This window comes from Homalodisca vitripennis, chromosome 3 (assembly GCF_021130785.1).
Source record: "Homalodisca vitripennis isolate AUS2020 chromosome 3, UT_GWSS_2.1, whole genome shotgun sequence".
Lineage (NCBI taxonomy): Eukaryota > Metazoa > Arthropoda > Insecta > Hemiptera > Cicadellidae > Homalodisca > Homalodisca vitripennis.
In genome coordinates, this window is record NC_060209.1 from 14,028,968 (window position 1) to 14,056,945 (window position 27,978).

At 32.7% G+C, this 27,978-nt stretch overlaps 1 protein-coding gene across 3 annotated transcripts in view; it reads left to right on the forward strand.

Moving 5' to 3' along the window:
* The window catches only part of LOC124356599 (zinc finger FYVE domain-containing protein 21-like), a 41,636-nt gene extending 18,090 nt beyond the window's left edge, over window positions 1–23,546 (forward strand). For 2 of the 3 annotated variants that reach the window (XM_046807694.1, XM_046807696.1), the window contains exons 3-7: window positions 9,264–9,432; window positions 10,909–10,990; window positions 12,002–12,087; window positions 15,629–15,756; window positions 17,607–23,546. In XM_046807694.1, coding sequence (XP_046663650.1) covers window positions 9,264–9,432; window positions 10,909–10,990; window positions 12,002–12,087; window positions 15,629–15,756; window positions 17,607–17,633 — 492 coding nt within the window. In that variant the 3' untranslated portion in view covers window positions 17,634–23,546. Of the gene's footprint in view, window positions 1–9,263; window positions 9,433–10,908; window positions 10,991–12,001; window positions 12,088–13,988; window positions 14,048–15,628; window positions 15,757–17,606 lie in introns of those variants that run through there. The other variant, XM_046807695.1, reaches the window with a different exon arrangement.
* Window positions 23,547–27,978: the final 4,432 nt, after the last annotated feature.

Below are 27,978 nucleotides of genomic sequence, written 5' to 3' on the forward strand. Positions count from 1 at the left end.
TCACTGCTATCATGCAAATAAGGTAAATCAAAATTTAAAATTTAAGAATGTTTGGCCTATTTGTAAGGAAGCCAAAATTGATCAGAAATATAATTGGCTATTACATTTAAATATCCAAGGAGGAGTACTTGATAAAAAAATTGATTTAGAAATAATTCTACAAAATTCAAATATTCAAATTATTTGTTTAAATGAACATTGGTTGAGTAGGGATAGTGTTACCATTTTAAATAGTTTTTCTAATTATAATCTGGCACATTTTTATTGTAGAGATAGAGATTATCATGGAGGCTCATGTATTCTTTTGAAAAATAATTTTGAATTTAAAACCAGAGAAGATCTGTGCATTTATAATATGGATTCAGTTTTTGAAGCTTCATGCATAGAAATAATTAATTTAAAAAGGCCTATAATTATCATTTCTATTTATAGAGTGCCAGAAGATTCAAATTTCAAATTATTTTTAAATAAGCTTGAGGCTTTGTTAAAACTTTTAGGTAAAGAAAACCATGTAAACAATGTTTATATTGCATCAGACTTTAATGTAGATATAATGGAAACAACAAATAAACCACAGCAGAAATTTGAATTCCTTTCTCTGATTGAATCATACGGTTTTAAAACACATTTTGCATCACCAACTAGGATTACTTTTAATACAAATTCATGCATTGATAATATTTTAACTTTTAAATTTAAGTCATCCTTTGAATCTCAGACAATGAATTTGGAATTGGGTTTGTCGGATCACAGGGCAGTCTTTTTAGATATTTCTAAAGATCTTATTTCTGATAATGACAATACTAAACTTAGAGTAAAAAGACGGATTTTTTCTAAAAAAGCTCTTTATAGATTTAGCAGTAGATTAAAAGACACTAAGTGGAATGTTTCAAACAATTTTACTTTTGTTGACAACTGTTCTAATTTCTTTAATTGCTTTCAAAATATATTTGAAGAATCATTTCCATTAAAATTCTCTGCTAACAAAACCAAACAATCCAAAAATAAAAAATGGATAACAAAAGGAATTCAAATTTCAAGCATTAAAAAGAGGGATCTTAGTAAACTAGCCAAACAGTCAAACAATCCAAATTTCATAAATTATGTAAAAAATTATAAAAAAATTTTCAAAAATGTCTGTAATAAATCAAAGCAAATGTATAATTCTAATTTCATAAAAGATTCTGAAAATAAAAATAAAGCTGCTTGGCATGTAGTTAAATCTGAGCTTGGATGCAAAAAATCTGTTAACAATTTTCCTGATGTTGTGTTGGATAGTGGTAGGGTTGTTAAAGATGGAAAGGAAATTGCACAATTCTTCAACAAAAAATTTGCAGAATTGGCCAAAGAAATTAAGGCTCGACCTTGTGAACAAGAGGCCCTAAATTTAGCACAAACTGATCTTGAATGTCAATTTTTTAAGTTTAATTTTGGTAATGTGTCATCAGATGATGTTGTTAAAGTGATAAAATCATTAAAAAATAAAAAATCATCTGGGTGGGATGAAATACCTCTGGACGTAATGAAAACATGTAATGTATAGTATAGCTGTTCCTTTATCAGTTTTAATTAATCAATCATTCAAAAATTGTAGTTTTCCAAAAAATTTAAAACGGGCTGAATTAAAACCACTCTATAAAAAAGGCCAAAAACAAAATCCAGATAATTACCGTCCAATTTCAATACTGCCATCATTTTCTAAAGTATTTGAAAAATTAGCACTAAACCAAATTACAAATTTTTTAGAATCTAATTCAATTTTGACTTGTGATCAATTCGGATTTAGGAGGGGTCACAGTACATTAGGGGCCATTAATAAACTTGTAAATGAGGTGTCTTGGGCTTTGGATGGGTCACAGAGAACCATGGGTGTGTTTTGTGATTTGTCCAAGGCTTTTGATTGTGTGAACCATAATATCCTTTTAAAAAAGCTTAAACTGTACAGTTTTTCAAATAGATCAATCCTGTGGATTGAATCTTATTTAGTTCATCGATTTCAAAGAACTGTAATTTTTAAAAATAGTGTAAAATCTAGATCTCGTTGGGAGGAAATTAAAGTTGGCGTTCCTCAAGGGTCTATTTTGGGGCCTCTACTTTTTCTTCTGTATGTTAATGATTTACCTAAAAATGTTTCACCAAAAATTATATTATATGCAGATGACACAACCGCAGTTGTTAAAGCAAACTCTCACTTTCAATTGAAAAATAAATTAAATCAAGCTTTTTATGAATTGGCATACTGGTTTAAGGTTAACGGATTGAAATTAAATCAAGAGAAAACTCAACTATTAAATTTTCGAACGGCACAATTAAAGGAGGGCTATAATAAGGATGTGATTTTCCACGGCCAACAAATAAAATTATGTGATAGTGCAAAATTTTTAGGTATAGATCTGGATATAAACTTTTCTTGGAAAAAATGTATTGAAAATATTATTAGAAGATTAAACTCGGCATGTTATCAAATGCTAGTGTTACGAAATTCAATTAATTTGGAAACTAGAATAATAATTTACTACTCTTTCTTTTCTTCAATAATTCAATATGGTATTGAATTTTGGGGATCATCTTCTGACTTTGATAAAGTTTTTAAGATCCAAAAAAAAATTATGAGATTAATGACCTTTTCATCATTTAGAACTTCTTGCAAACCTCTGTTTAAAGAATTAAAAATCTTATCACTTCCAAATTTATACATTCTGAAAACCCTACTAACAGTACAATCAAATTTTGAAAGCTTATCAAGTGATAACTTTGATCATAATTACAATACAAGATTTAAAGCTAATTTTCAATATCCCATACATCGACTGCGTCTGGTAGAAAAAACTCCAATATACACGGCAAAAAAACTATACAATAAGTTACCTCAAAAATATAAACATTTAATCAATTCAAAAACATTTAAAAGCAAACTAACAGATTTTTTGTTGGAAAAAAACTATTATAGTGTTGATGAGTATTTGATGGATCCTGAATTTTAAAATTGTGTTTTAACATAGATTACATTAAATTTGTTACGCTGTCTTGACCTCGTATATGTATTTTTATTAAGTTTATATGTATATGTGAATTGTGATGTGCATATGTATGAATGTATATGTGTATGTATCATTATTACATTAATTTATGACAATGTTACCTGTTTCTATAGCAATGCTATGTATAAACGTTGACGTAACAATAAAGACTGATTCTGATTCTGAATAAAGCGGATGCGATCTCGTTTCCTCCTCTGTCTCCTTTGGTTTCATCCCACATCATACAGTGGGCTGACAAATCAGAAGAGTCATGAATGGTAAAGTTCAGTGTCCACAACTTTCTCTTGTAGAAACTAATACCACTAGATATTAAAGGGGTTGGCAAACATTTTTGTAGGTCACCTGTTATAACCTTGTGACTTCGGTTTTGTTTTGCATTAATAGCATCTGTTTTTTTAAGAGAGTACCGGTTTTTTGATTCATCAAGATGATTGTTATAATCAGCCTGAATGCGTTCTTTATCTGTTTGATTTAAATCCTGCTTTAGTTGAGCTGAAAATGTGTCACACGTGTCACATGTGTCAACTTCAGGAGCCTTAAATGACAAATTGAAACTTTTATTAAAAACATCCCGGTAGTACCAATTTTTACCTACATGTTTTTCGTCAACATTATTTTCTCTGCAATAATCCAAGTACAATTCATACATTTTCTCTATACAGAGCTCTGGTCCTAAATATTTTCTGGCGCTTTTTTCTCTACTGTAGTGACTTTGGTATTGGGGAAATGAAGCTATGTGTTTTCTTTACATTTTCAAGAGTCTCAGGAGGTATCTTATTTGAGGGAGTGTTTCTGCCTCTCTGATCTTGTTTAACAATGCCTCCATTTTCAGTATTTTTTAAGGCAGTGATAACCACTCTATTTGATATGCATAATGTATTTTCAAACATTACTTTACATACTCTAACTTGCCTTGAATGGATGGTAAAGTGATACAGGAGAGTATTTTGTTTATGCTTAGACGTATTCTCATCATTATTATTAAACCTGTGACGAACAATGGGCTGTGTAATTACACATGAACGTACAAACTGCCTCTTGACATCGGGATTGCTATTCTCAGTATAATAAGAGTTAAAAATCTTTATTCGGTCACCCTCCGTAACCTTATCGTAGCATTTAAGCCTACAATGACATGCTGGTTTCATGGTTTTGGCTGGTATAATCTTACCTTTTTTGTTTGTATACTCCAGACCTGCAGCACACTTCCTTTTTCTAACATTGCATTTCCAATCACCTACATGTCTAACATTTTTTCTTCCAGTTTGCTTCAGCAAGGATTTATTTTTTACTTTTCTTTTCTTTTGAGGTGTTGAGTTTACAATAGGATTTAATTGGTGATTCATCATATCATCATCACTGCTCTCACTAGTCAAGTGCAAGTCATTAAGAAGTACATCATTGTTGTCAGCTGAATTGTCATTTTGTTGTTTATCGTCTAATAAACCAAACGGTTTTTTACATACCTTAGTTTTTCTCAACTTAGGCTTAATCCTATCTTTGTTTGCCTCATTTTCAACATCCGAGTCGGAAGATTCGCTGTCATTTGGAAAATACTCCTTGTCAGCATCCGAGTCATATGCTTCACTGAGACTTGAATTGGATTCCCTATCTGCACCTGGAAGAAAATCAAATGTATTAAACACACTGCAATAGGGAAATATTTTGTAATTGTTTAGAAAAACAACTTAGCTTTTTGTTTCAATTTTTGTATTTGGTTATTCAGGGCAAATGACTTTAGTTTTATTGGTTATTGTAAGGTTAGGATAGAATATTTGCACCACTATTTTTGTGTTAAGACTTTTTTGTTTTCTAAGGTAAGGTTAGGTGCTAATCTGAACTGAACTTAATTTTACCTAACCTTATCTAACAAATACCTATCAAGTAAAAATAATTTCCACCTTAAATTACAACTCCACTCAGTAAAATGCCCTGAATAAAAAACCCCAAAATTGAAACAAAAATGGCATGTAGTTGTTCTAAACAATTACCAAAGATTGAAAGGTGTTGAATATTGTTGTAGGCTATAATGAAAGAATTTCTCACTATGGTTATTTGTTATAAAAATTGAGTTGGCTAGGCCCTAGCTAATATATCGAAGTAATGGATAGTTCATTAAACGAATCAAATTATCTCTATTTACTTAAATTCTTTGCATTACTTTAACATGTCACTTATATTAGCCTAGCCTATATAATTAATTCCTACTATAATCCTATTTGTTTACTTGTACATTGCACAACAAATCAAGATACTTTTTATTCCCTTTTGAAGTAGTAACTTCGAACTCAACTAAAAAATAGACTCGCTATTGAATTATACTAGGTCGGTAATTAAGAGATTTTTCACATTTCTCATCACCTCACATAAAGAAGGTTGGTAAAAATGTTGGCTAGAGAAGCCTTTTGGCCTCATCTTAAAATCACAAAATTAAAATAAGATGAAATAAAGATATCTTTTTTATGAGAGGGCTAGGCCTTAAAAGTCCAAGTTTCTAAGAAATCACAAAAGTTTTAAAACTGTTTTCTAAATGTTACATCCAATAGTTTATAGCTTAAGTTTAAGAGCACTTTAGAATACTGAAACTAACATTTACTGTAAATAAAACTACATAGTTACAATCCCTTTCAATGTACTGAAATGTAACATAACCTTAAAAAACAAACTTACCTTTTTCAGTACCAGTATGTAAATTTAGTGCCAAATTGCACAACATTCTACCACGAGAGGTTCCAGAATTCATTTTCAGTTACTCCTTAGCTATAAAACATCACAAGTAATATTATTTAAAACTCAAAACTTAAGAGAAATAGTCCAGACAATTCATCAACATCCAAAATCAGACTACTATTATTGCATCAGCTGGTACCTAGATGCTTAGCTTATAGCAATATGTCCTTCTTTTCTTATTCTTCTCTGGTCTGTCTATTGAGGTATACAGCACTATGTACACATGACGCATTTTACCTCAAACCAGTCAAATAATTTTGAGGGGTACAAAGCATTATGTGCAAACGATGCCTTTTACCTTCAACCGAGAATGTGACATAATGCTGTTTACCACAGCTCATTTTCTTTAGTTTAAGGAATCGGACATAGTGCTCTATACCACTGTGTACAGCACAAAAAGTTAAATAAGATGGTGCTGAATTCCCGATTTTAGAAAAAATGGACATAGTGCCCTTTACCTCCCAGGTACAGATATATACATATTTAGTGCCATACATTGAGTTATTAGAAATGTTTGGGCTGGAGAGTCTGAGTCGGAGGAGACGGGTCCTGGCGCAGGTGTATCTCTGGGGCCTGGTCCGGGGTCGGGTGGACGACGCGAACTGTTTGGGAGTCCTCAGTTATCGAGTGCCAAACTTCAACAGCAGGAACAAATGTTTGTTTCATTTGCCCTATTCACGCACTGCGACGCGTGCATTCTTTCCTCTGTTGAGGATGATGAGGTCTTATAATACAATACTCTTGGGTGGGTCCGACATTGACATTCACCATGACAGCTTGAATGTTTTCAAAAAAAAGATTAAGCCATTGTTGTCATGAGATCCGTAGGTCAACGTTCTCCATAGGTTTCTCCCCGGGCTGTTTTGTTCTCTATGTGGGTTGGTGTTTAGTTATTTATTTATTACTATTATATTATATTTATTGCATTGTTATTATATTATATTTATTGCATTGTTATTACATTATATTTATTACATTGTTATTATATTATATTTATTGCACTGTTATTATATTATATTTATTACATTGTTATTATAGTATATTTATGATATTACACTAGTTACTGTAAGAAAAGTAAAGTAAAGCCAAACGTGAAGAATTGTGCTATGGACTGAGCTATAACTCAAACCACTGATGTCTGTTTTGTAATTTTTCTTGAACTGCTATAATGTTATTAGGGTAAATCCTGTTTTATAGCATGTAAATAAAATAAAATAAAATAAAATAAAATAGGTGCTCAAAGGCTGAGTGTATGGCGGCAACAATAGGCAGAGAAGCCATTAAGGAATAGGTTCATTTGACAGTGTATACCAGGAATGAAGGGGAGTTATAAGTGCGCAGCTCTAGTGGACAAGTCTCTGGAGTCTGTCATCTCAAGGTTTACAAATGGATGAGTATTTATTTACCGATTGGGGTGATTTGGGCTTTGTATGTTTAGATTTTTAGTTAAAGACATATTTTAAGAGTTTAGGGGTGTCGGTCATTGGAAAGTTATTAAGAATGTTAATTAAAATTTCAAATTAAGTAGTTCAATGGATAAGTATTAGCTATACAGTATTTCAAGTATAACAATTTTGTTGATATTGACTGCTGGCAGTATGATACAATAGAATATCCAAAAATAACTGATTTCCCAATAGGTTTAAAAATATATGTTTTCAAAACTGGGAATGATAACAAGATTAGACAGATCTGAATTTTCTCTGAAAAATAAATACCATCCTGACTTGATGTCTTCCTTGTGCCGATAGCTCACTTAGTGATTTCTCAATCACAGACTGACTGATTTGGTAAAATAGGTGGCCAGTAAAATATAAAAATGCACGTATACAGTATCGGACATCGGGAGTTGACACCATTTTTACAACGGTTGTATGATACGGACGTCGGCGTTAAATGTTTATATTATTTCTTTCACATCAATTCTTTTTTTAATGTTGGGTCTTTTAATACTGTAGAATTTGCACTTTGTAAAAAACCTATTAATTGATAAAAATAACTAATTACGATGAATTTATAAAATTTGGTGTGGTTATTCATTTTAACTGTATTTTATACAGTAATAAAATAAGTGTTAATTATTTGTTTATCTCTAATGTTCATGTCTTCAAAAATAAAACCAAAGTCACTAAGGCTAATAAAAAAGGTTTTCAGGTAATCTATTTTTGATCATTTATTGCATATCTCCCACACCAGTCATAATGTAATATCGTTCATGCTGAATAAAATGTTGTGAAAAATGGGTAAGATAGTGACAGGATGCGTAGTGGATACTTGCTGTAATTTTTAATACATTTTTGTAATGAATCGGATGAACAGGGTAAACACTTTTAAGTCGAAAATAATATACAGTAATGTAATGTACTGTTATATTATAATTGTAAGAGAATTTATACAGTTACTGAATGAACAATAAATAAACATATCAAAAGATATTTTTTCAATGCATTAACCCATTGCTCATCACTGACGAGCTGTGCTCGTCACGCAGTGGCCGGGCCTAACGATGACGAGCTCAGGTCGCAAAAGTGACCTGCTTTTAAGTTTCCCTCCAAATAGTTCTATTAATGTCTGATAGATCGGGCGATCATCTTCACTTGTTAACTAAAGAGTGTTTAACAACGGTCTACGTTTAGAGTTTTCAAAAGTTTTATAAATATCCTACAGATCGCAGTTGTATGTCAAAGTTGAAAAATCATTCATATGAGTTTACTCTCTGCTTTTTAGCACTTCTGATTGGGTGTTTTCCTAAGTTGTTATTATAATACTTTTGAAGTTAGTGACACAGAACTAAACGACGCAGATGTACATGTTGGCGGGTTTAGTATAGACAGTGACCCAGATGTTGTAATCGAATTCAGACATCATCCCTGCCACCCCGGAACCTTGCTCGCGTGTTATTGTTCCTACATCACGGATACCCCAGTAGGCCCATGTTCCATCTGAACGAATACCTTCACAGCTGAATTTTCTAGTATACAATAGCGAGTGATTTGATGTGGCACACCATTGCTGTTCGTGCGGCCGCTGACCGTAAATTAATTCGTGCCCGCTGGTGCCCGCCCGCCTAAACAATACGATCCGCAATGGGTTAAGTTATTTTGTACAAGTAGAAATAATTCTATGTTAAGTATCTTGAGTTTTAGCTTTGTCTGAGGTAAATAATTGGTAAATAAGGTAGGCTAATTGGGAGTGCCAATTGCCGAGCGGCCTGAGATGTTAGACTGGATTTGTGCTAGAGTTAGTGCTGGTTTCAATCCTGCTTGTGACCATAGCACATTTTATCAGTACCATCGATCTTGTGCTGCTTCAACTCTCCCCGTTATTCTGTTTGATAAGATCCTCGTACAGGCCAGTGGCCCATGAGGAAGGGCAGAATAAGGCTGAAAAGGGGATCCTCGTTTCGTAAAAAAAATCTGATTTGAAATTATTTTGTTATTAAAACCGTTCCCATATTTTGCCCGAACTGAATTAATGTTGAATGTTAACCAGCATCACTGTCGCCGCTGTGGTCAGATCTACTGCAGCACGTGTTGTGACCACAAGCTGGAGTTGCCCAGGATGTGTTTCATAGATCCTGTGCGTATCTGCCAGAACTGCACTCCGGCCACCCTCGAGGAGAACAAGTTCTTTGACCAGCAAATCAAAACGCTCACAAATGGTAAGCTCTTGAGTTTAAGTTTAAATGAGTCTGCAAATAGTCACGGTTTTCCAAGGTTATTATTATCATCAAAGTTGATTTCAACTTATCACAAAATATTCAGTCATTATCTGATTTTTGTGACTTGTTATCGATAGAGGGCATTCTAATTCACCATCAGTCCTCATAAGAGTTTAATTCGTAGTTCTTTTGAAACCACTTTGCACATTACTTGGAGATGGTGTCTACTAAGACCTTCTCAGGGGTGATTAGTTTACGATGGATTGAGCAACACCGATGCCACATTACTGTCTTCCTTGTGTTTCTTAGTTTGCATCAGAAATATAAAATACAAAGACTTTGATGCATTTTTCCACTTGGGAATTATTTTATGGATAATGATTCAACCAATATTTATTCTCTAGAGACAGACAACCCTATGCATTGAAAGGCAGTATTTATAATTATTCTCTAAGCATTGACTGTGCAAAAAAAAATAAATGACACATAGTGGGCCTATACACTGAAGTGATAGAAACTTAGAAAATTTTACTAGAAGACGTGTGCTAACTATTCTCTACAACACATAGGTTGAATATCACCTATAGAAGACACTTAACCCTCCGGCTGGCAACGTCGTAAATTACGACTCATTTTTTCCCGCCGTGAACTGGCAGAGTTGTAATATACGACTCATTAAACATCGTCTACTAATTACATCATAGTTCCGATAATTACCGCTCGAATCGCATAAAAGTTATATCACTTTAATCACAAGATCCCAAGCCTTCTAATAATGTATTCACTTTTATATATATATATGAATATTTGTTATTTTACTGGCCGCTAAAAGCTCCCGACTACTTCCGCGTGACGCGACTCGGCAACTGTTAGTGCTTGGATATAGTTTTTGTTTTTTTTCAATTCTAATTTCATTTGTAAATAAAAGTGTTTATAACTATGTATTTTCTTTTTGTGCATAAGTAAGTGAACATTATGCATATTTTAGATTTTTAAATAAAATTAATTTTGAGTTTTTTTAATGGCTTAATATAAAAAAGTGTTTTTTTTTTTTTTTTTTTAAGTTTTGAGTTCTGACCATCAAACATCCACCATTATTTAGGCAAGTCAAATTATAATTATGTTTATATTGTACAATATATTCTACAGAGTAATTTGATGTATAACACTTTTGTGTTTTTTCCAATAATTAATTGTACAGGATAAAAAATTAAAAACTCTGCACAAAGCTTCAAAACAGGGTGCCAGTCAAGGCTCAAATGCGCGCCAGCCGGAGGGTTAAAGAAGAGAGCAGATATGTCTTGAAAAAAATTCTGTTTCTGTTATAACACATACGATGGCTAATGTCAGTAAAACTGATATCATTTCAAATCAGCCATCGTTAATAATGAACTTTAAAAAAATACTAATTTTCCAATTATTTGTATGTTCAAAATATTGAAAACACTCCATGATACAACAATATTCTCTTTGCAGGTGCTACTTTTATGCTAGAAAACAACCAGATGATTCTCTCAACCACAGATCTTCTACAATGTAAACTGTCTCCTGACCACAGGTGAACAACTAGACTACTGTTAGTGAGGCTTATCTCACATGTTTAGCTTACTTGCTTAGTTCTACAGATCTACTAGTCTGAGGACTAGATCACCTCCTTATCACTTGACAATATATCGTTGATGACTGAACGTGATTAACGTTTCACTTTTTCACTTCGGAAGAAGCTGAAGAAATGCCTCATTCCAATTAGTCCTAAAGGACCTTTGCGTTTGCTTCCTGAGTGATAGGATTTTCAGGATGGGTAAGGTGGTGATGGATTTTCAGGATGGGTAAGGTGGTGATGGTAGGGTCCGCCTCCTGTCAAGATCCCATGAGAAGGGACAGGGTGATAGGAAGAGGAGGTTACATGACACGAGGAGGCACAGTAACTCCTCCCTCTTCCAGTCAAAACGGGTAGGGGAAGGTACTATCAACAGCCTTTATCACTAAGGGAGTACCATCCACTCCAACAGCCCTTCTTCATAATAGACTAGACCTATCGATCATTATTTTACCTCAATATCTCAACATATGCGATTAGTGATGTGGCGCTCCTGGACATTGACAGGGTTGCCAAGATTTAACCCTTCGCACCTCACTAATAAATCCATAATTTTCCTACGTTAAGACAAGGAAAAAAATTTTGTTTCTTTAAGTTAAAAGCTAATTTTTATTATAGCTAAATTATATAAGGTTAAAGCAAAAAAAGGTATAAAACAGAGCATTTTATTTAAAATTAGCATATTTATTGATACAAATAAAAAAGCTCTATTTACAAAACTGTTTATTTCAAATAAATGATAATTTCATTGTAAAATGTAATTAAACAACACTACCACACAATTAAGAATAATAACAAGATACGTAGTTGACAACTACGTACGTACGGTAACAACTGAGGAAGCAGTAATACACGCCACAGATATGTTTGGTTATGGCTCTGTAGGAGACACCTGTGTTACTGTTACCTTGTTTAAGCTGGTAAAAGTTACAGAGATTCAGGAAATGTTCTCAACCTGACATGTTGCAGGCATTTGATGTTTGATGGTGTGAAGTTGGCACCACTTGATATCAACACCATCACAGCTCTTCGAGTAGACAAGGATCCGATCAACGGTGAGTAGTAAAAATTTAGAAAATACAAAAATTGAATGTAATACTCTAAAAAATAGCATGCATACATTTTCATGGAATAGTGGTGTTTCAATTGTTTATGACAGTGATGACAAATACCTTCAACATGTTTTTTATCATTCCAACAAGCTTAATAAAATGTGCTGAAGTAATATTGTATGTCAGTTACTTCTTTTAAAACTGTACCTAGAATATAAACTCTTGTTATCTTCAAATTCTAACATTTATTGTACTCGTATTTCTCTCACAGTCAAGCTGGTGCTCCAAATCCACTGGACTGAATTTATTTTAACATCACTTAAAATTTATTCAATAGGTTTTTATGGAGTAATGTAAAGATGGTATACGTACAGAATTTTAGTTAATGGTGTTATTATCTTTTCTTGTGAAAGATTAGGGTTAGTAGAAGAAAAGGATTACATAGCTAAAAATGAAGTAAAATAAAGCAAAGAAACACAAAATACGTTTTACACAATCTTTATTTATGGTAGTGGAAAGCGGAATTCAATTCAATTCGATTTATTCACAATACAACATTAAGTTACATGCAATTCTTACAAAAAAACTACAAAAGCCTAAAATGGTTTGCATGCAGTCATTATAAACTAATTACTCTTTATTTTGATGTGGTTGATTTTCATTTATGAGGAGCCTCGAATGAATAACCAAATGTTTTTCAGTTAATAGTATTAACAAGAGCAATAAATATAAGATGGTTCAAATTATAAAAAGTTATACAACTGCAAAATATCATCAAAACACAGAGAGGCCGGTAAAGTAGAACTCAAGGTGCTCAGTCGGGAATGATGAGAAATATGGGGTTAATCCTACGGGAATGATGAGAAATATGGGGTTAATCCTACGGGAATGATGAGAAATATGGAGTTAATCCTAGGGGAATGATGATAAATATGGGGTTAATCCTACAGGAATGATGAAAAATATGGAGTTAATCCTACCAGTATTAGGCAACCAAACCTTGGCTGTGGTCAATCGTGTGCAATGTATTAAAATGCATAATTCAGTTATCAACTAGATATTTTTAGAAATCTACTTATAATATAATATAATTTATTAAAATATAATATATGTTGATCAGATTTATTTATTTAACGAAAGTTTGGTTTTACTTTATTAGAAAACATATAAAATTGAATAGTATCAAGTCCAGCAAAAAAGTGTTTGCTAGATGGTGATGACCTTGTTATCTGTCTGATATTATTATCAACTGTTGTGAAACTTGTTGTGACAACACTGTCCAATTAAAACAACTTTCTGTTATACACTTGCATCTAATATTAAAAAAAATAATAACCATATTTTTATATTGAAAAAAATTTCTTCAAGGTTTTATAAATTAAACAGTTACTCAGCTATTCTTTGTCTTGTTGCAACTGTGTAGAAAAATAAATACATACAAGAATTAAATCAATAATATTACAAAATAAATAATATTTATATAAATTGTTACCTTGCATTCTTTTGAGTTCTCACTTTATGTCATTACTCATTATTAAGTTGCAGTTAATATGGAAAAGATGTATGTGATATGCACTTCTTATGAAAAAATAAACAAAATTGCTGTTTTTTTTTTTTTAGTAAAAGCATTTCTCATATATGTGTGGATTTGTTAGTTTTGTAGCTAAAATTTTGACTACGAAATAGCAGTATTTGTGTTATACTTTCAATAATAAATTACATTTAACTGACAAAAATGTGTTTACTATTAATTACTGAACTTGTGAATTTATCTTCAGTTATAATATGTTAGGGAGGTGTTTTAATATGGCAGGGAAATGTTGTAATGTGGTAGGGAGATATTTACTTGCTAATTTTTCAAACATCAGATACTGCAAAATATAATGTTACAAAACTGTCTATAGCTGACCTTGACGAGGATGATGAACTAGGTGAGTTATCTATTTAATCCTATTTTTTGTCTGTACATCAATGTTCAGTGATATTAATACAACACAATGTTTCCATTATTTTGTTTTTAGAGAATCGGAACTAACCCATTGAGGAAGCAATTAACCTAGCCTGTCCAGGAATGAATGTTTGAATTGATTTTGACAAAAATGCATGCGTGTACTGCAAAATGCAAAAATGCATATCAATGGAATGAGTTTGGATATAGATAAATTAGTCAATTTTTCAGGACATTTTAGTTTATTTGGTTGCTCTAAAATAGTGTTTGTTGCTTTCTCCAAATAATTTTTTATTTTATTTTTTTAGTATATATTTACAATCTTTTTAGTAAACAAAAAAAAACAAAGAAAATCAAAACCAACTGTCAATATTTTATTACCTTTTTTGTTTATTTGTTTCAATCATTTTTAATTAAAAACAGCACAATGTTTTTTACATGAAAAACCAGTTTTTTGTTTACTTAATTATAAAGCATAATAACAAAACAATCAAAATTCACTTATATTTTTTCATTTTTTTATGATTTTATGACAAGCTCCTGAATTAGTTGTCTGGGAGATGAGATAAAACTGTTTGTTACATTCAATTGTTATTATTAAAATGATAATTTAAATAAACTATTTACATTATATACAATGACCATTTATACTACAATGACACTTTTTTATAATTCACTTTTGTGTCAGTCTTTGAGTATCTTTGATATCTCAGTATCACTGTCCAAGTATCTGTCTACTTCTGAAGTACGCAAATTGTCTTGTTCCATGAGGTAGCGGAAGAATAAAAAACTCATTCAACAACTATAAACAGTTAAACACTAAACATTGATAACACGATACATAGAATGTAAGCAGAACACTGAAGTGAGGAAAATTAAGCATATGGCAAAATGTAAACAATATCAAAACAAGCTATTAGTTGTGGTTCCAGTTTGCAAACATAACGAATCGAAACGGAATAATTGTTTATAAGGATGCACGAGGGAACAAAACTGCAATCTAGCAGAAAAACAAACAAATACGTGATCGCTAGCGTCTAGAAAGAGCACAACGAGCTCGGGCAAGATTATTCAGTCCTGCTCGGCTACAACGAGTGACGCTCGGGCAAGTTTCCGAATGGGTTAAATTAAATATATACTATATAGTGTTTACTTGTTTGGTAGTTGTGTTAAAATAGGTTTCAATTAAATATTTAAACTTCCTTGACACGTCATGTGGATGAGGAGATTCCAATAAAACATATAATACAGTCCTTTATATAGAAGTTGAAGAAGTTAATTGTTTCTATCACATTACAAAGTGCTCAGTGTACGTTGGATCTTACCAATTAACCTCCTGAAGTGGGTTGATAATCAGTATTGGTGTAGAAGAAGGAAATGATTGAATTTTTGTCTATAGTAGTAATTGCTGGTTCCATTGCTACATCATTGATAAAAATATCCTTTGATGTAGTTTCTATTTTCGACAATTGCAGCTTACCTTCTTCCCGTTTTTCTCCATCCTATTACCCATACTGAATACTCATTCTTGTTTGTGTCTCAAATTAGTTTTGCTAATGAACGTTTGTAAACAAAGCTGTTTGTTGTGGTTTTCAGGGGTGAAGAGTGTGGAAATAGAATACAGTGTTGCCAACAGTGTGGAGAAGAACTGCGTCAGGCTTGCCACCACACCAGAGCTAGAACACCGCAAGACTGGTGCCTCCTGGATAGCTGCAATGCAGCAGGTACGTTGCCAATACGAGTACCAGCACAAAGTTTGTGGTACAGCTGCATATAAAATATTAATTCATAACTAATATAAGAACAATGCAATTACAAAAAGGCAATCTTTTAACCCTCTCCCACTCGTATTGTTTCTAGGCGCTCACGGTGCTTCTAACCTCAATTAATACGCTCTGCCGGTCGTGCTCGGTCAAAATACGCGGCGCCAAACTTACACACGTTCTGTCATTGTAATTAACTATAATTATATTTATATTGATTATTTTACTATATATTGGTTCAATGAAGTTGAATGTACAAGACCAGGGAGGGGGCACACGGACAGCTGGGCATGGGGTTGTTTGTTGCGCAGTTACTTGGTGAAGGTCATTGTCTGGCTCGCCGTCACTGCCACTGCCACTGTAATCACTCCGAACTACATCATCAATGCCACCAACCACTTCACAAAGCTCTGGTACATCACTTCACTCACTTGAATCGACGAAATCACTACTAATAACGAGATCGATTTCACTGTCACGAAGTGTACGACTACAACCCGCCATTGTTTCCCCACAACTAATATAAATAGCAAAATAATGGAATAAATCTATTGTAAAAGTAAAGTAAATGGTCTCCTGATAGCAAACAACCCGTAGTAGTACAAAATATTGCTACTCGAGAGCAGCACTTATCGGCTCTAGTCGGTAAAGCAGTGCGTGCCGATCTGTGCCATTTAGGCAGTGGCTATGTGGTGGCCGTGCCGATTCATGCCTTGCGAGCGGGAGAGGGTTAAGTAAACAAAAAAGTCACAAGACTAAGACAGAACCGTGTTGCAATGTGTGCTAAAGTCATAGGCACACAATATATATAAAGGTTATAGGACTTAAGGAAAAAAATTTTCTCCAAAATGATGTGGATCATATTTTGCATTTATAAGTAATTAGAAGTTCTACATGTGAAATGAACTATTTTCTGACTATACGGGAAGTGGTATGTTTGTTTATAAATGTTATGAGGATGATTTCAATTTTGGTGTCACTGTCTACAAACTTATGTTGGACTAAGCAAACTCATTTTTTAATATCTCTTGGCTTGGAATAATTAATTTACAAAACCTTTCATTAAAACTTCTTAACCCATTGCGGATCGTATTGTTTTGGCGCGCGGGCACGAATTAATTTACGGTCAGCGGCCGAACGAACAGCAATGGTGCGCCACATTGTATCGCTCGCTATTGTATAATAGAATATTCAGCTGTGAAGGTATTCGTTCAGATGGGACATGGGCCTGCTGGGGTATCCGTGATGTAGGAACGATAACACGCGAGAAAGGTTCCGGGGTGGCAGGGATGATGTCTGAATCATAGTCTAAATAAAGCGGCTCGGGCGAAGCGATTACAACATCCGCGCCATTGTCTAGACTAAACCCACCAATATGTACATGTCTGCGTCGTTTAGTTTTGTCACTAACCTCAAAAGTATTATAATAACAACTTAGGAAAACACCCAATCAGAAGCGCTAAAAAGCAGAGAGTAAACTCATATGAATGATTTTTCAACTTCGACATACAACTGCGATCTGTAGGATATTTATAAAACTTTTGACAACTCTAAACGTAGACCGTTGTTAAACACTCTTAGTAGACAAGTGAAGACGATCGCCCGATCTATCAGACATTAAAAGAACTATTTGGAGAGAAATTTAAAAGCAGACCGCTTTTACAACCTGAGCTCGTCATCGTGCCGTTAGGCCCGGCCGCCGCGTGACGAGCTCAGCTCGTCAGTGATCCGCAATGGGTTAACTTGTTAACAAATAAAGGTCCATATGCCTTAAAAGTAATTTTGTCTTTATTATCTCTTTCATGTTTCAGGCAGTAAAAATGTTAGACAGCTGCTAAATGGAGATTTCCTCACGGATCCATCACTACTCTGACTAGCTACCTTGAATCTACTCAGCGTCTTTAGTCTAGCTGATATTCTGATTATCACTACTATTTCTATTGTCAATTTACAGGCAATTTGACCATACCTTTGCCGGCTCTAGAATGTTTAAGTTTTTATAGAATATAGTAATTTAGTATACTGTCTTAGGGGTTTATGTAACTGAACATCGGTTTGTGATAGTCTTGAACAAAACTCTGTATTTTTATTGCTTTTAGTGAAGTACGTACCTTTTATTTAAAACAAATGTATAAATATAATAGTAACCATTTTAACACTATTTACAAACAAGGGTCTGAAACATTTACTCTTATGTGTGGAAAATATTTCATTAGGAGATGTTTTATTTTCTTTCAGTGTTTAATTTTATACTCATTTATTTATTTTTAAATATAATAGATAGTTATATAACAAAAAAAGTACTAAAACACTGGTGTTGTAGTGAGAAACCGTTTTAACATCAATGTCCAGAAACACAACATTATTTATACTTGATAATCTCTTTTCTCGTGATACTGTGATGAGAGTATCAGATTGATATGGAATTGCCTTTTTTAAGACCTATTTTCTATTACATGTTTGTATTTCAAGAACGCATCGCTTTCCTTGTAAACAAAGAAAAGCTAATTACAGCTCTCTGGCTTATTTGCATGCCTTATTCTGAGTCTTAAATTGTTTCCACCATTTGCAAGATTTGGTAGCTTTTTCATACCAAGAAATGGGTTAGCAGCAGGAATGTATTGATAGAAAAGGAGATACCCTATTTAGGTTCTATTTTCTTATATCTCTTTACATAAATGTAACGCAAAGTTTTATTTCCGAAAACACTCCATCGATTCATCATCGTACTTTCTTCATGTACCTTAAAATTGTCCATTTCTTCTGTGCTTTGCCACATCAATTTGTAGAAAATGTTCACTTCTTGGGTCTCTTTGGAGGAAGCTCGTAATACCCTTCTTTCGAACATTTCTCTACATCTTATCTTAATCTTCATTAGGGAAACCTTTTTCAATTCACTTTCATTGACTGTCTCAGTTATCATGTTAAGTTACGAGGAGTACGTTATGTGAGGGTAAGCAGAATTGTCCTTCAGTCGTCTTCCCCCAGGGTGGCATTTGGTCTTCTCTCCTTAAGTAGATCGGTGTCTTCTCGGTTCGTAGCTCTAATCACAGGACATGGTCACCTGACGAAGTATCTTCACAGAGTCAGCATTTTCTGGGAGGATTCATTCTGTAGAATGTGTACCAGGCAAGAGGAAATTGCTGAACACCTGCCCTTTGACTGTCCTGCAATAGCAAGGGAGTGCTACACCATCTTTGGTAGTCTGGACAAGGACGGTGAATTCCACTGATCGGTTATTTTCAGCAGTTAGTAGAACTCCTGAAATTGGAAACTAGTAGGCCTCATCGTATACTTCCGGGATGTGCAAAAAAGGCCCCTAATGTTTAAGTGCATGGCAAATGGCTGCTCCTTAGATGAAGAAGAAGAGTGTTGCACTTCACGAGACAGCTCGTGTCCAAGTGACTGACTCAAGGCCAAGTCATTGCAGGCTGAAGTTCCACTGTCCATGCTTTCTGTGCTGTTCAAATTGTTTAATTATATTATTATGTCTGTTTTACCCGAAGGAGAAGATAATTCGTCATCACTCATATCAGTGGGGGAAAATAAAACAGTTCTGTATCAGAAGTGTTCAGGTTGTTGTTGCCTACATGAGATTCATCATTAGTTGTCCATAACGGTCTTCTCCAGATTATTGTTACTTACGGTACGGTCTCTTCGTGACGATTTTATCAGCTCTGTGGGTATCGACACTATAAACTCCACTACTTTAACTTGATATTCATCTCCTATTCATATACCTCTCGACATTGAAGGATTTTAATATAAAGCGTGTGTAACGTATGATGACCTTTTATTTCATCATCACTATCTGAAATTCCACTTATGTTACCTTACTTATGTTTATGTAAAACCTTTTCAATTCCGACACTTCTCAGGGACCATAAACTATTTTGTATCAATATTTTTTGTCCCATTCTGCTTGGTCCATTGATCGTATCGTCTCACATAGTCATATCGTTGCCTTTCACTTGGATATTGCCACAACGCTGTGTATGTTACTCTCGTACATATTTGCTTCATTAGCAGTGCAAATCGTCAATGTTATGTTCCATTTCTTCTTCAAGGATCTTCATTTCTTCGTCTGACTTCATCATAGGCTTTAAGGCCTCTTCTGCATTGATCTTCTCTTCGTCATCGCCATCAGTTTCTTAGTGACTGAATCGAAATTCTTCTCTTTATACAGCAAGTAGGATTTTTCCGTAGCAATATCAGAAATACGTAACACCTTTATGGCTTTACAAAATTCCAACACAAAAAAAAACTAGAAATTGCAATTAACAACACTGGGTTTTATTACATTACATGTTAAATTTGTTGTTAAATTTGTTAGATGTATGGTCCTGATTCTGAATAAAGGCGTGAAAATGAGTTGGAGAGTTTCAAGAATACCATGGCTGTATTCGTAGAGTTTTTTTTTTAAGACACTAATGAAAGAGTTTATAATATTAATAACAATTGATAGATACCATTTGTTGCAAGTTTGTTTGTAATTATGAGATAGTTTCATTGTTTTCAATAAATTATCTACAAAACGATTCTGATTAAAAGTAACATTTTCTCTTGTCATACCAATTTTGATTCAGCACATATCTATTTTCATTTAATAACATTTTGTCGTTTGTATTATTTGTCTTGTCCCTATTATATGAATATTCATGACAAAATTAGATTGCATGTTGCCTTAACTTTTGTCAATTACTCATATTTTGCTCATCACGTTATATTAATATTGTTCAGCCAGAATATTGTAGTTTAAGGTTGTAGTAATAAATAACAATTTATAATTTATAATAATTTATAAATTTCATTAATAATTTATTTTATTTCAACTATGGTATAATAGAATGTATATTATTTTATGAAAATCATTGCAGAAGGGGACTCAAAGTATATAATGACCGTTAAATATACAGGAGACCATTATGGCCTACAAGTGAAGAATCTCGTACGCAACAACAACCTGAACAACACTGATATAGAACTGTTGATCTCTTCCACTGATATGAGTGATGATGAATTATCTTCTCCTTCTGCTAAAACAGTCATAATAATATAATTAAACAATTTCAACACAGAAAGCATGGACAGTGGAGCTCCAACCTGCGATGACTTGGCCTTGAGTCAGTCACTTGGAGTCAACAACATAACCTCAGCATGAAAGTTCAAGCACTCCATCAAACCAAACAAAGAGGATGGTCAACCCATGTTTCTACATAACTACTTCGGACATTTTGTGGTTGAGTAGATAGATGTTAATTGAAATTGATGTGACCATTCTATGGAATACCATGTAACCCAGAATTGTTTTCTGGTATTCTCTGAGAAAAGGGGACAGAGCCATCTGCCTTTGGAAATGTTTACTTCTCATTTATTCTAGACTCCCTGTTTTGGTGAATAGATTTGAATCAAAATTGGTATGAACGTACCGTGGAACAAAATATTGACAAAAATTAGCTCAAAGTGACTTAGTGTTAAGAAGTCAGATAGCCAAGACCAGAAGCATATTATACACAACAATCTTGGATGTCCTGTTTATGCCTGGATTGTAACCAAAATTCACATGGATTTTCTGCGTTGACAAGTTTGTAATTGGCAGAAGGGGTGAAGCCCCAGGGCACATATTATTTTCTACTTGACTACTTACTCTTTATGCTCTTTGGTTGCATAGATTTTAACCAAAAACTGGCATGCGTATTCTATGGAATGTAAATTAACTGAGGATTACTAGAAATCAAATTTTAAACCGAGGCAAAAACCCAGGCCCAGAAGTATTATAGAAATTCTGGACGTAGTTATCTATGAATTTTAATGAAATTTGCATAGATGTTCTATGATCGAAAGTTTTGATGGCAATCAGACCAACAGGTGTAGAGCTCAGGGCCAGAACCCTTTTCTACTCAGACATTCTAGACGTTTTAACGTCGGATTGATTCCAACCAACAGTTTACAGTTTCATGGAAAATCCGTGGAATAAATTTTAACCCGAGATAGTTTGTTTTTCAATTACCTCCAAGCAAAAGGGGAGGAGTTTCTGACCCGAAAGCATTTCGTGCACTAATCTTGGGTGTTCTTGTTATCCGCGAGTCTTATTTACCGCATATTAAATTGTTAATTTTATTTAACTTGTTTTCATTGATTGTAACCGAATCTGCATGGATGTTCCACATTAATTTATAGTGCCAAGTTTTTAATTGCTTCAGTCAGACTTGGCAATGTACAGACAAATTTCAAAACCTTTGTTACTACGTGAAATTAGTGTTATTGTTATTTGTCGATATTTAAAATCGGAGCAACTGTATTTTTCATATTAACCGCTGTTATCACATTAATTTTTATGTTAGAGTATGCTTTTTCAATTTGTTGGCATGTTTTTGAATTGTTAATCTTTCCTTGCACAGAGTAGAAGTAATATATTATACTGTTAGTCATTATATTCGTGTATTAGCTTCTAGAGTAGAGACCCACATTCTCATGTTATTTGTGAATTACATTTTATTTCTGAACAATTACCTTAGTTAATATTTTTATTACGCATTTTTATAATCAACTTTTGTTTGTAATCTCAGTTGTAATTGATAAATAGATATTTTAAATTGTATGAAATATGAAGATATGGTGGGATATGTGATTTTACACTGTAATAACGCTATAAACCTTATTTTTATTGATTAAGAGATTAAAGCTGTTATTTGAAGGCAAAATAAAAGTTGTATGCTGTGCTTTTAATATTAAAACGAAAGCTTTTCTTAATTGTTTTCTTTAAAGCTTGAACTTTCAGATGAACCAGTGTTGAAGTTCATTTGTTTGTTTTTCATTATGTATTTACACCTGAAAAATATTTTAATGCGGGATTTTTATCACAGCAAGCTTAGAGGTTAGTTAATCAATTACGGACGTACTGTGAAGAGATTAGTTATTAGATACTGGTTTTCTTTTGTCAACACAAGAACAGCTGGCCATTATTTAAATTTAATATTGTTAGAAGTAATGCAGAGATAATATATTGCAAAATTAGGACTGAAGGAACATTTGGCAGCGGTAGATAGAAATCTATGCAATACCACTTCCAATATAATTAGTAGTTGACCTAGTCTGTTTATCACAATAATGACGTTATTCTCAAATTATTAATCCATTAATTGTTCATATGTTACAAAATCATTGTTAATTCTTTTCCTAGACTATTTCACGGTTTGGCAAGATTTTTGTCCTAAAATTAGTATTCATACAGTTTAAATTCTCTTCAAAACATTAAAAACTGTACAATGTAGGTTTATAATTTTTTTTAATGCTTTATTAACCGGTTGAATCAGGGTAAAATACATATCGTACTACGTGGGTAGGTTAAGGTGATGTTGACAAAACGTTAACTATTTTAACAAAAAATAGGACTTCCACTTTTTTATTAAAGAAATGTTTATGAAATATTTTTATACTGTTTGGATGCAGCTGACGATGGGAGCGGATGATATTGACTCAACTCTTTTAGTTTTTGAAGTAGAATAATGTTTATATTTAAAGAAAGCAACTATTTTTAACTAAATGTCCAATGCATATGATTGCATTTAGTGTTTTATTTGTATTCATTATGAAAATAGGTATTAGTTCTGTTCTTTGAACAACTATCGTAAAGCTCAAGTCTTTTTTGCCAAATAGCTTACTGTGCATTAAGTTTCATTACATTAACTGTTTATATGTAACATTATATTGTACCTGTGTTAAATTATATAATAAATTTATTTACAACATTTTTTCTTGCAACACTATCCCTTTATCCTTTTAATGAAGTTTTAGCGCATAGGACTTTTTTCTGGTGTTACACTAGCTTGAGTTCTGTAGGAGGTATAGTCATAAAACTTCAAAAAAATTACACTTTGTGTTCTGAATTATCGTTAAAAACAAAAATATATACTGGTGGTGTTTCATACACCTGATTGCAATCTCCTGTGTTGTACAGTTTGACATAGAGCAATACAATAAACTGTAATGCAGTATACATAGAAAATACATGTTATCCTAATATATGTATCATTGTTGATCAGCTGTTTTAAGGTTTGCACAAAGACATTTAAAAAGCTATAATGAATCTCGTTGTAACTACCATCGTCTATATCCCGATTATGTGACTTCTGAATTTATCATATTGTAGTGATTTTTTATCAATTGCATTTTTATAGTACATTACGAGATTATCATACATATTTCACTAAATTTGATAAATTGTGATTTGTAACTACTAAAAATATTGCTTTAGTTGTATTAAAAATACAGTTTTTTTCAAATAACTTATAAAAACTGGAAGAGATAGAAATGAAGTTTTAATTTTTAAAATGTTTCTTAATGACCTTTAATTTATTATATGTGCTACATGACCTATGATTTCACATCAAATTTTGGGCATGGGGCTGCAAAGTTTTTCAAATTTGAAAATTTTGGTGCTGTAAGAAAAACAACAAACTGTTTGAAAGCTTATCTTGTGCTTTTTCCAACATAGCAAATTGACATTCACAAAATGTAAATACAAGTACCACAGTAAAAAAGAAAAAGAAAAAATGTCCAAGAAACCCCTGCCATTTTTACATGAGGAAGATATTTTCAAAATTTTTGTACAGTGTGCTAAGACCTTTAAAATGGTGCCACATCTATTTGAAATTGGTATCTTGCTATTTGAAGTTTTTGAGATTCTAACTTGCGACTCTCACTTTTGGGCACAATCTGTATTTTAAATGTGACAAAAACCATTTTGCGACTCGCCGTATGATATTTTATTAGGGTTACAGTTTATTTTATCGCTCTATGACAAAAGGTTCAACCACAGGAGATTGTGGCCAGATGGTCTGGAACACAGGTGATTCATACACAGGTTGTTCACAAAAGGGTGTGTTTACAAACCTCTGTGGCTGATATTACTTACGATTCTAAACGAAAGATGTTCTAAAACAGGTGGCAATTGACATTATATTGTCGATCTGACACAAACGTATTTGAAAGTTCATATAGTAAATAAATCACTACCACCACTAAACCATTTCAAACAGAAAGAATTGCTGATTTAAATGGGGAAATTTGTTTTGCTGTTTTGGCAACAGTGATTTCAATAAAACTTGCCAGTAAGATCGTCTTCATCTAGCCATTTTGAAAATTAGGTGATATAACATGGCTATGGTTTATTATGTTGGTTTGTAGCTTGTTATAGTTTCTTTTTAGGCTGTACTGTGCTAAATTTGGAAAATACTGTATTTAGTGTAAAAATTACATATTTTTGTTAATTTTTGAAAATAATTGTACCCATAGTAACAAATTTAGGTACATCTTACCATTTTATTAAAAAATTTTTTTTTTTAATAGAAATTGGTTATTTATTTATTGTTTGGTAGTGCATAAAATTCTCTAAATTTTGGTACATTTTGGAAACATTTAGTACAAGAATTATATATTTTGAAAATATCTGAACCATAGTAACAAATTTAGCCTTTCTTGTACTATTTTTGGTTTTTACAATAATATATTTAATTGTTCAAGAGAACCTGGATACCAATATATTTTCTGAAAGTAGATAAAATGAAGAATAAATTGGCTATCTCAGATTCTAACACTGTACTTATAATATTATCACACTTTACCAAGGATAGTCCCAGTACTTTAACCCTTTCCGGACAATCACAGGCACTGCCCGGCTGGCGTACGACGTCTCATTTCACTGACGTTTGAGATTAGTTCGGAAGGTTCTACTGGCTCTAAATTGTGCTGCTACCTCTCGGTTTGAACTATTTGACACAATATTACAGCAATATTATATTTTTTCGCAATACATCTACTGGTTTTTGACAAGCAACAAAAGTTCCAGCTGTGTGAATTGTCTGCCGATGTAAGCAAACTAGTCAAGCCACTGTGAATTGTGCTCTTTGTACTTTCATTGTGGTTTTCGTTGTAACACAATTTTTTTTAGTTTTTAATTTATTGTAAGTATGAGGAAGGTAAAGTGCAATTAAATAATCAGTAATCAGTTTTAGGACTCATTTTCAAGTGAAAATACATAACTTATATTACTTTGAATTGAGTTGCTAGGTTATAGTGTTGAAATAAGGCGTAAATTATTTATTTAGTACTATTTATTTTTCTGATGGCTGCAAGTACAAGTGGATTACAAATTAATGGCATTAGTGATATACTAGATGAAGATTTAACATCCAGTAGTGAAGAGACCGATTTACCTCCTCCACCTGATCTAGTACGTCTAAATAGCCCTAACAGTAGCGATTTGTATTAATGTTATTTTTTGCAGTTTATTGGAATAAAAATAATATTAAAAAAACATAAGAAACAAGTTAAGATGCACATATTCAATAACAAAGCATATGATTTGATGCACCAAGAGCTTTAAAATATACATTAAATTTGACATTTTGGTTTAAAAATAACAACAAAATATATGTTTTAAGTTTAAAATTGTAAAGTAAAAATATAATGGTGTAACAAAAACCATTATTTTAGACCTTGTTTTTACTCTTCATTTATAGCCAAATCATGCATTACCCTATTTTTCAAAATAAAAAGTGTTCGTTTAAAAAATACAACTCTTTATTTTAACTGAAAATTTAAATACAGAAATATGCACTTTTTAATGAGTCCCGAAAGATATATATATATAATAATATATATATATAAATATATAATATATATAACTAATAATAAAATATTGTGTGTGTGTGTATATATATATTTATATGTATATATAAACAACAGTGTATTCATTTTTATAGTTTATGCTTGATTTTTTATACCATAATTATCTCCACATTTTCCTGAAAAAATAATGTGGAAAAACAGCTTGAAATTACGACTTTTGTTGGAGAATTAAATGTCACACACATACATAGATACACTAAAAAGTGATTTGCATGAAACTTGTAGAACAAATAACTAAAATTAATCACAGTTTCCATAGGTGAAATGCTACTGAATAGCTGAAATTTTAAGAGACCAGAGCGTTTAGAAGTTGTGAGCTGACATAAGCTGAATACATTTAAAAGTTGAAAGCTTCCAGATGTAGCTATTTTTAAAGGTAGGAGAGTGCATAGATTAAAAACTGCAAGAGACAGGAAGCTTGCACAGGTCAAGACTTTTGAGAATTCGAGAGCTCTCAAAAACTGAAAAAGTATGAATAAAAAAAAAGTAAAAGTATGAAAGTAAGTTTTTTGTATGAATTAGTCATACAAAAAATTATTTCTGTCATGGATATGATTCATTGGTCCCTTTGCCTCTTCCTCCAAATTATGCCCTTGATCTTTCATCTTGTTATCTGGATACCCTACTTTGAATAACTCAGATCGCTGAAATAACTTGGATTACAGAATCTGTAGAATCTGTACGCTTCTATCTGATAGAAGCCTGATCAGGAATGGAGCACCTTTAAAACATACTGGTAAATTAAAGGCTGCTTTTTGCTCTGTTTGAAGAAAATCCAAGCAATAATTTTGTCCAAACTCTTATTTAAAAATGGGACTTTCAAAATTGATGGGAAATTCAAATTAGACTAGAACATAATAAATATATGTTTAGGTAGTAAAGATATTATTATTATTGCTTTTTGTGACATCCAATATTTTTTTATTTTAATAATTCTCTTCATGATTACACAATTTACTTTCCCACCGCTTTATTACAATTTTGATTGTTCTATTTGGTACTTCTACTTAACATTACAAACTCGAGTATTATTGAGTTAAACATGTTAAAAAAAGTAGAATCCACATATATTTATTTTGAATGCATTTACATGTATAGGGCCGTACTCGGGCTTTTTTTGGAAAATTTTACCGGGGCCCGGGCCAGCCCCGCCACACTTCAGGGGCGGAGCCCTGCAGAATATCTTTTCCGGGGCCCGCCAAAGCTGGGTACGGCCCTGTGCATCTTTTTAATAGGTTGACTATTGAAAAAGTAAAGGCTTTACAAACACTCTTGTGTAACATAGAATTTTATAACAGGTACTGAATATTATCGTACAAACAATAACGTATACAACGCCTGAAATAAGTATGACAGTCATAATTGTATACTCATCTGTATAATTTTTGCATCAAAGCTATTGCAGGCACGTGAATTTTACTAAATAGCTTTTGATCATTTAAGAATCGTACAAATGCAGTAATTTACTTCAAGGTTTTAATTTATTTCAAG